The sequence below is a fragment of the Podarcis vaucheri genome, assembly GCF_965113315.1.
Source record: "Podarcis vaucheri genome assembly, chromosome: 2".
NCBI lineage: Eukaryota > Metazoa > Chordata > Lepidosauria > Squamata > Lacertidae > Podarcis > Podarcis vaucheri.
The window spans coordinates 43,535,185-43,545,196 of NC_138760.1; the positions used below are offsets into that span (position 1 = coordinate 43,535,185).

The 10,012-nt window shown below is 44.7% G+C and overlaps 1 protein-coding gene across 1 annotated transcript in view; it reads left to right on the forward strand.

Moving 5' to 3' along the window:
* METRNL (meteorin like, glial cell differentiation regulator) overlaps positions 1 to 9,416 on the forward strand; it is a 34,898-nt gene extending 25,482 nt beyond the window's left edge. The window contains exons 3-4 of the mRNA XM_082213887.1: positions 5,471 to 5,530; positions 8,348 to 9,416. Coding sequence (XP_082070013.1) covers positions 5,471 to 5,530; positions 8,348 to 8,664 — 377 coding nt within the window. The 3' untranslated portion in view covers positions 8,665 to 9,416. The remainder of the gene's footprint in view (positions 1 to 5,470; positions 5,531 to 8,347) is intronic.
* Positions 9,417 to 10,012: the final 596 nt, after the last annotated feature.

Genomic DNA, 10,012 nt, shown 5'->3' on the forward strand with positions numbered 1-10,012 from the left:
CTACACTGCAGTTTCACAAGGCAAAATGTAAAAATATCTCCACTTTTCCTGTACAGAAGTAAACAGAGGGCTTTCAGATGCACTAGTTGGCAGTGGGGGTCAAGGGGTTGCAAGTGCGGGTAAGGGCTGCTTTAGGTTACTTCAGGTCACGACACTCCATCAAAGGAATTCCCAGTTGATTTGATAGCAAGCATGCACAATGCCAGCATTATGCCATGGTCTCTTTAGCAGAGCTAGCATCCGACTTTGGAAATGGAGTGAAATTGCTTTTCTTTCTCTTGCAGATTGGATTATTGGGGAGCATACGTGGTTTTTATTGCTTGCTTGGGATTCTGAGCATTGGGGATATCTAAACCTCTGCCAAAAGCAGAAAATGCATTAGTAAGCGTGATGCATGTATTTTTTGTTTTCTTAAAATATATTTATATTGCTCAACATGGTGGCGGCAGGGGGGGGCAGGCTTTGCTTTTCTAAGTGTGCAGGAGATTTTCTCATAAAAATGTCTCTATTCATAAATCTTAGCTGTAAACGATTCCTTCCCATAGCAACACACAAACTAGGAAGTCAATATATAAGGGTAAAGGGACCCCTGACCGTTAGGTCCAGTCGTGGACGACTCTGGGGTTGCAGCGCTCATCTCGCTTTATTGGCCAAGGTTGCCGGCGTACAGCTTCCAGTTCATGTGGCCAGCATGACTAAGTCACTTCTGGCGAAGCAGAGTAGCGCACGGAAACGCCGTCTACCTTCCCACCAGAGTGGTACCTATTTATCTCCTTGCACTTTGACGTGCTTTTGAACTGCTAGGTTGGCAGGAGCTGGGACCAAGCAACGGGAGCTCACCCCATTGCAGGGATTCGAACCGCTGACCTTCTGTTTGGCAAGCCCTAGGCTCTGTGGTTTAGACCACAGTGCTACCCGTGTCCTTTTAGGAAGTCAATATAGAAGTGCATAAATGTGCTCCTCATCGGCATCCTTTCACCTTGTGAGAATCCTTAATCACAAAGACCCATCATTTTTGATGGTCTGAATGTTGTTGGACTTTGAATAGCATATTGTAGAGTTTCTACATGTGCTTCTTCTCCTACCAACCCCCACCTTAATGCAGAAAGCACCTGGTGCACTGTGAAGGTTTTATATAAGGTAATAAATGTTGGGGGAACTTGCTCTTACATGTTTGTTACAAGTGATCCTAACTGTGGCATTGAGTAGACTCAAGCACTCAGATGTCACAGAAGAGATTTGCCCATCCAGTGCCTGCCATCTCCACTGTGATAATGACTTCTAGGTGCATGCTGCTTCAGGTAGTTACATGACAAGTGCATAAAGGAAGGCACGAATCACTCAGACTTCTTCTAGGCACTTCCTTGTAGTGTCTAAATTAAAGCACCCTTTGTCAAGCATGCTCAAGAGTTGTGTACAGAAACCCCAAAGTAGTATTCAGTACTGTATGTGCTTTCCCTTGCATTAGTTCCTTGTACTAATCAAGAAATCATTCTTGCATCAAAGAGGGAACAATTTCTCTGCTCAGGCTTCTCTTCCTCTTGAAAAAGTCGTGCTTTGTATGTGTAATCCTATTATATGAAGTACTGAGCTGTATATAAATCATCTGGCTGGAGCAATTGGTTGGATTTGGAGACATAATCCTTCAGGTTGGGTCAGTGCTTCTCTGGGACCTTCTGTTCTGCAATATTAGATTTCTAAGCTGAGGCAAGGAAATTCAGTATTCTAGGCGCTAGCTAGCTATGCTGGGGTGAGCACAAGGTAGGTCAGCATCTCTTGGTGGATCTTTGGGTGATTTTCAGTAGACCAGGAAGGGTTTTCTGACTCCCAATTGCTTAACAATAGCACCTGAGTTAAGTGGCCGAAATGAAGAAAGCTGACCAGAAGAGGGCTTTTGTGTGAAAAACTCAGCTTAGTTCCCATGCTGAAAACCATATGCCTGTTGTGGTGGGTCACAGGAATCTTATAAAAAGCAAAAGGATGTCTGACAAGTCCAAAGTCTACCCACCATCCTGACCAAAACCGTCAAATGTTACTTGTATTGGACTAGGCAGATGTTCTCTGGGAGTGGACTCTTGTTGTAGTGATGCCCTCTTGAGTTCCTTGTTCTGCCCTGTTATCCCTTTTAAAAAGTAATAAGCAAACTGGGCTGAACCTTTACTTGATTATCCAGAAATCCAGTCCCCTCAGTTTAGGAGTGGATGCTGTATTCAAACAAGAGTTTGCATTCAGATAAAACAAGAAACAACCCAAGGTATCATTTCCATCTAAGCTGGCTACTTCTCCATGGGGAACAGTATCTGACCAGGTCGTAGGATTATGATCCTGAGCACATTTACTGGAATGTGTTATATTCTGCTTCTTAGGTCCAGGGTGGTTAACCTGTAGCTCTCCAGATGTTGCTGGATTACAGCTTCCCTCATCCATGGCCATTGGCCATGCTGATGGGAGTTGTACTCCAACAACATATGGCTGGTCACAAGTTAGCTCCTCCTCCTGAATTTCTCAGCTGTTGTGGGTGATTTTCTTTATAGTAACAGAATGCTAGTGTGCTAGCTAGCGACTCACAGGATACAGTGAAGTTGTAGAAGCAGCCACTGATGGATTCTATGAGCTGGCGGTGTGCACATTAATGCCTTTCATGTGGCTATAAAAAGGGGGTGGAGTGAGGGGCAACTGATTCACATCTTCTTAATTCCATTGAAATCAGTTGGACTCTTTTTCCAGTCCTGAAGAGCCAGTGTGGTGTAGTGGTTAGATAATCAGACTAGGACCTGGGAGACCAGGGTTCAAGCCCCCACTCAGCCATGAAGTTCGCTGGGTAACCTTGGGCCAGTCGCTGCCTCTCAACCTAACAGGGTTGTTGTGGGAATTAATTGAGGAGAACCATGCACACCACCTTGAGCTCCATGGAGAAAAAAAGTGGAATATAAACATAAAATAAAATAAAATAAAATATGAGTTTAAGGATGGGATCCCAGGCTACTTGTTTCACTTTTGCTCAAATGGAAAAAATATAGTCATTAAATAGCAGGTGGTATGAGAGGAGGGCAAAGGTTCTATAATCTTCCAGTGCTTCAGTTCTGTCTTAAGCCACCAATGAGCTTAATTTTGGATCCTTACTACAGTTGGAGGAGGAGGGTTTTCACGTTTATGATGGTTGCAAGTGCCTTGTTGGGATGACAAAGAAGGTCGTGTTCTTCACCCAACCCCCTTCCCAGTCTCTGGGCCTCTAGCGGGTAGATTTAATTAGCATGTTGCTAGATAGGGCAGACCTCTGAGAGAAAAGGAATTCCATAACTGAATAGGGTATTATAGAAACATCTGCACTCCTAACAGCACCCACCTTCTCCCGGCAGAAGTAGCTGGCCCCATACAAAGAGCAGCTACATTCTTCCCTTGATTAGATTAGCAATAGGGTCTCTCTACTGCAGGGGCCAGCAACCCTTTTCAGTTGTGAGCCGGTCCACCGTCCCTCAGACCATGTGGTAGGCAGGACTATATTTTGGGAAAAAATTAAAAATAAATGAATTCCTATGCCCCACAAATAACCCAGAGATGCATTGAAAATAAAAGGACACATTCAACTCATGTAAAAACACGCTGATTCCCGGACTGTCCGTGGGCCGAATTGAGAAGGCGAATGGGCTGCATCCGGCCCCCGGGCCTTAGGTTGCCTACCCCTGCAATAGGGTCTCTCTACTGTTTCTAGCCTACATGATTCTTGGGAGCTGTAACAGATCTGGCCTTGAGTCTCCACTTGATCTTCCTGTGTCAGCCATGTATGACACAAGAACCTTTGTTTCTTGAAACATACTTGAATCAGCATTTTCTTAGACCAATGAGGTTTTGGAGCAGACCTACTACAGAAGATTCGTTTATGTGACTTTTTACATGGCACTATTCTAATTTCCAAATTATATCCCAGTGTGTGTTTGTGTTTGATCACAAAGGTCACCAAGTAGCTAAGGGATGGGGACTTTCTTACTTGTGATCTGGTCCCCATGATCATGATTTGTGCAGAAAAAGTGCCAGTCACATTTATGGATGTGATTTGCTGAGGCTCCCATAACCGTCCTCTGGCACACAGCTGCCATGATTATTGTGAAGCATTTCTGCACCTTGTGGCTGGAGAGAAAACAAGTAGAAAATGGCCCCGTCCAACAAACCTGGAGAGCCTGCCCGGATCCTGCATTTCCATAGTTTTAAGCCATAGAAAAGATCTACACCATCTTGAATTGCCAGCTTGTCATGATCAAACTTTTCCATGTATAACTCTTCTCTTTGCACTCCATGCAGTTAGGTATGGGAGTGACTTTGGTTTAAATTTGCAAAGGAGTGCCAAAAAGGTGGCAGGCGTTCAAAACAAAACAAACAAGACTGTAGGCATGGCACTTGAATGGTTTTTCACTTGTGGCAATTATTAAAGATAACCACCTTCCCCGCTGTAGCACTTGCTTCCTGGATCATCCACCACCCACATTACTTTCCACTTAGATGACAGTTGTGTATGAGAGAAGAAATAAACCCCTATAAAGGTTAATGATAAGAAAAATAGGATTATGATTGCAACCAGATAGCCAAATTAACTCAGAAGCAGGGAAGAACCTGCTGTAAATCTAGTCTTTAAAGCGGGAGGGGGGTATCCTCAGACCCAGGGGCCTCAACTGTGTCTATCTGGCCCTCTGATCTCCCTCCCCACCTTCTCTCCTCCAGCCTTGCCTCTCACCAGTCCTGCTTCATAACTTCCTTAGGTGTTTTTGCCTGGCTGGAAAATGTCATTGAAGTCTAATGATGCCTTTAACTTGCCTGGAGGGGGAGTGTGAGTAGAAACTAACCTCTTGTACATAGGTGGATGTGTTGCTACCAAACTTTTAGAAGACATCTAAAGGCAGCCCTGTTTAGGGAAGCTTTTAATGTTTAATAGGTTATTGTATTTTAGTGTTTTGGTGGAAGCCGCCCAGAGTGGCTGGGGAAACCCAGCCAGATGGGCGGGGTATAAATAATAAATTATTATTATTATTGCTATGCCCATTTTTGCCACTGGCCCCACCAACCTTTGATATGTGCAGCATCCACACACATCCCCCCCCTTCAAGAAGGGAAGGTGGGCTTCAGGCTGAAAAACGGCCACATCCACACCACACATGCCAAGCACTCAGATCACTTTAACAGATGTGGTTTTCCTGACATAATCCTGGGACCTGTAGTTTGTTAAGGGCTTTTTTGAAGTGGAGTAAGAGTTCTTGAAATGTATCATGTGGACATGGCCAAAGGTCCCTCCCCTGCATTATTTTTGCCAAGCTAAAGATGTGAGCTCCCTGCATCCTGCTTTCAGTGGTGCATCAAGCATGACCTTTGAGGTTAAAGGGTGTGTGTGTGTGTGTGTGTGTGTGTTTAGTGAAAATCCTTCGGTTTTTGTGGCATTCACGTTCTTGAGATACTGAAATGCCCTTTCTGTTTTCCTCAGCTCCCTGCCGACCTTGCAGTGACACGGAAGTCCTCTTGGCTGTCTGCACTAGTGACTTCGGTAAGTTTATTTGATTTCTCCGTTTCTGTTTCCTTCACCATCACGCTCTCAAACCCCTCTTTCCCCACTCCCTCATTGTGACAACCTGCTGGATTTGGCTTGCAGAGACCTCAGCAAACAGTGAGCAAACTGAAAGCTCCGGATTGCAACAAACAAGGGTGTCCTTTTCTTCCCATTTCGGAGTAAACAAAGTGTGTCCAGAAGCACAAAGGAAGGAAAGGGCTTTTATGGGTTTTAGCTCTGAAGCGCTTCAATTAAAGTCATTATATTTGGCTAGCTCTTTTCTGTGCTGGACAAAGAGGGACAGGCAGCAATAATAGAGGTAGAAGTTCAAAGGTTTTTAGGGGAAACCATTAGGAATTGCCCTCTTGATGTTCCTAAATGGAACCTTAACAAAAGCCCAAATACTCAAATGCCTGTTTTCATATAAATGTGGGTTGGGGTTTTTTTTTGGGGGGGGGAAGGTAAAAAAAAGAAAAGAATGGATGAGTTTTACATGTTATCCCTTTATGATGTGGATGGAGTAGGGCCCTTTTCTACACCATAGGCCTTTTTGTCCCCATAGAGGCCAACCCACAATGGGCTTTAAGAATAGCAGAATATGAGATGGGGCAGTCTGTGTCAGGATGGAATAGGATAATGCTGTGCTGGTCAGGGAGCGTTGCGCCTAGCCATGCCACTATTGCAGTTTAATTTGGCCCGTATGACCGGGCTCACCTTTCAGTAAGGTGGAAGTCCATGATGGGCGGTGAAATTTAAAACAGTTCCAATTCAAAGAACTGTCTGTGAGCTATGAACCACTGAGAAAACAGATCTCTTTCATGTGTGTATCCACTGAAACTGTGGCATATAGTCCCACTTGTATACAGTCATACCTCGGGTTACAGACGCTTCAGGTTGCATTTTTTCGGGTTACGGACACGCCGAAACCTGGAAGTACCAGAACGGTTTACTTCCGGGTTTCGGCAGGCGCGCATGCACAGAAGTGCTAAATTGTGCTTTACACATGCACAGAAGTGCCAAATCGCAACCCGCGCATGTGCAGACGCACCGCTGCGGGTTGCAAACGTGCATCCTGCACTGATCATGTTCGCAACCCGAGCGTCCACTGTATATGAATTGCTGTGGTGTAAATGGCTCTGATCAGTTTTGTAAGCAGAGAGCATGCCAGAATATGTAAGATTGATTGCTTTATTTTGCTCTAAATATATTTTGCCTGAGAGAGTCTGATACAGTAGTTCCTATTTGGGGTTTGAAAATTTCCAACACCCTGAGTTCAACTACTACAAGGTATCCTCTTTCTTTCCAGCCTCCCCCAATGGTCTGCACACAATGAACTTATGCCCCCCTTAGTGTCTGATGCCTCAGATACTAATGTGTTTTAAAGTAAAGTAAAGGTAAAGGACCCCTGACAGTTAAGTCCAGTCGCGAACGACTCTGGGGTTACGATGCTCATCTCGCGTTACAGGCTGAGGGAGCTGGCGGTTGTCCACAGACAGTTTTTCTGGGTCATGTGGCCAGCATGACTAAGCCGCTTCTGGTGAACCAGAGCAGTGCACAGAAACGCCGTTTACCTTCCTGCCGGAGTGGTACCTATTTATCTACTTGCAATTTGACGTGCTTTCAAACTGCTAGCTTGGCAGGAGCAGGGACCGAGCAACGGGAGCTCACCCTGTCGTGGGGATTTGAACCGCCGACCTTCCAGTCGGCAAGCCCTAGGCTCAGTGATTTAGACCATAGCACCACCTGCCACCATGTGTTTTACCTTGCTTATTTCAAATGGTGGTATGTCTCTCGTGTTGGGGAGGGGGCTTTTCTTCATCCTGCCGAATGGGACCCTAGACTTCTGCCCTACCCTGATGCCGCCACTGAGAAAGACTAGTGGCTTTGCCCAACGTGACTTGCGAGGTAGCTGTTTTCCTCCTAGTGATCGTTAGAGAGCATTAAAGCAATTTTCCCACGCTTGGAATGTTAAGGAAATGTTGTAATGAAACAGCTGGGCATGTTGGGTCTTGGACATGTGCTGCAGATATAAATACAGTGAACAGAATGGGCAATATTCTGACTGGGGGCGTGAGGGTGCAGCACCCAGGAATTGCAGTGGGATTGATCTAGGTTAGCCATGCTGGAAAATGCTGCCCAGACAGGTGGCATCTTGCTGCAAGTGTTTCTCCCTGGCAGTGTGCCAGAGAATTCAATATAAATGTTCCTGGGCCATTAATAGAATGCAACTGAAATGTCCTTCTCTCTCTGTGTGTGTATTTAATAACCTTAACCATGCAAACCCTATTCGGTGGTACTTTCTGTAAGAGGAATTTTGAGTATGATATAACACTTTGTTGTGAGTAACGTCTTCAAAAGAAGACAAATCCGGCTGACTGTTGTAAATTTAACATTAAAAAGCTACTCATGCAGGTGTTATGACTTCAGTGCAGGAATATACAATGAGGCTGAGAAATACCCTAAAGCAGGATGCCCATACTTGGGTCTCCAGCTGTTTTTGGACTACAACTCCCATCATCCCTAGCTAGCAGGACCAGTGGTCAGGGATATTGGGAATTGTAGTCCAAAACAGCTGGAGACACAAGTTTGGGGAACTCTGTTCTAAAGGAAATGTGTTTTGAGGGCAACATTGCTTGAATTGTACCTCACTTTCTGGTGGTGCCACCGTCCATTGTCTTCAAGGGTGCTGCTGAATCAGTTGCCCCAATTATAATCCTTATGCAGAACCCAACTGATATTAAGCGGAATGTTAGGTGAATATATTTGCATGTATAAACCCTCAACCTAATTATGTGTCCAAATCTTTCTTCCCAGTTGTCAGAGGTACCATCCAAAATGTAATCAATGAGGAGGAACAGCAAGATTCCATCATTGACGTGAGTGTGAACAAAATCTACAGGCAGAAGACCAAGATCTTCAAGCCCGCAGAGGAGAGTGGGAGGTGGCGAGGACAGATCAAGACCCTGCTGCAATGTGGGGTGAAACCAGGAGAAGGAGACTTCCTCTTCATGGGCCACATGCACTTTGGGGAGGCCAGGTTAGGCTGTGCCCCTCGCATCAAAGACTTCCAAAGGATGTACAAAGAGGCCAAGGACAAAGGGCTGAATCCATGTGAAATTGGCCCAGACTGAAAATGGCATTCCTGAACCCTTGGGGCTCGGCCAAAACTAATTCTTAGTTGCTGCAGATGCGCTGATCTAAATGGAACTAATAACTTGGAGTGGAACAATCTGATGTCAGGAGTGACGTTCTCCTTTTTGGAGGTCCTTAAGAGGTGATTGGAGGAGCATCTATCAGGGAGGGTCCAAGTCTAGTGACTCATGCTGAAGCAGGAGGCTGGAGTCCATGACCCTTGAGGTACCATATAACTGTTATGATCTTATGAAATACAAGAACCACAGAAGCCAATCCTTGAGGCCAATGGCACTGTTACACGAATGGAGGTACGAACCAAACGATCCAAGGCTGGACTGCAATCCCACATCTTGTCCACGTGAACTAAATTATTTTTTTGTAACTTCCTTAGGAAAATGACGAAAGAGGAAATGTGTCACAATCTCCATGTCTTAAAAATACCAGTCGACTGGTGACCCTTTGTATCTTTGTAATACTAATGTTTTAAAATGTGTTAAGCAGATGTAGCATTGTTGCATGGCATAAGAGGATGACAGCATGGTAGAAGCCGGTGAAACCATCTTAACGTGGATGCTTTGTAAAAAGCTTGGTGTACAATAATTGAAATTGTTTCTTATGACAGAAATTTATGAAACCAAACACTTTCTTTCCTTTTTAAAAAAAATTAAAAGAATGTACAATTGCCACCTGCAATTTTTGCTCAGGCTGGTGAGTTGTTTCCAGAGAAATAAAAAGTTCCTGGATTTGAGCCAGTGTTATTGTGACTTCCATACATTCTTCCCTTCCCTGCTTTAAATCTTTCATGGTTCAGGATGCAAAGGTGCTCTTCTGTATCAGAGAGGTGACAAAAATACTACTTAACCCTCATGTTACCCTTGTTTCATGTTCACACATGTGCCAGATGTCTGCACTGACTTCTGTCTGGGTACAAGTTATGGTGTCAGTCTTGAAATGTATCACCCTGTGTAAAGGGACCCCTGACCATTAGGTCCAGTCATGGACGACTCTGGGGTTGCGGCGCTCATTTTGCTTTACTGCCCGAGGGAGCTGGCGTACAGATTCCGGGTCATATGGTAGCACCCTGTACCACTCAGCAAACCAAGGATGCTGTTTCCTTACCTTCCATATAACATTCCCAAGATTTGCCAAGAATGCCACCTTAATTATGACAGCCCTGCAGAGATTCTAATACTCCAAGACCTATAGAAGAGATTTGGTAAGTGTCGCACCCTAAACAGAACTTGCATTTTGTTGGAAAACTCATGAGTGTATTTCAAAAGCATTGGAGGGGACAACTTATAGATAGGGTTCATTGTTGTAGAGAGAAGCCTAACTTGCTATATG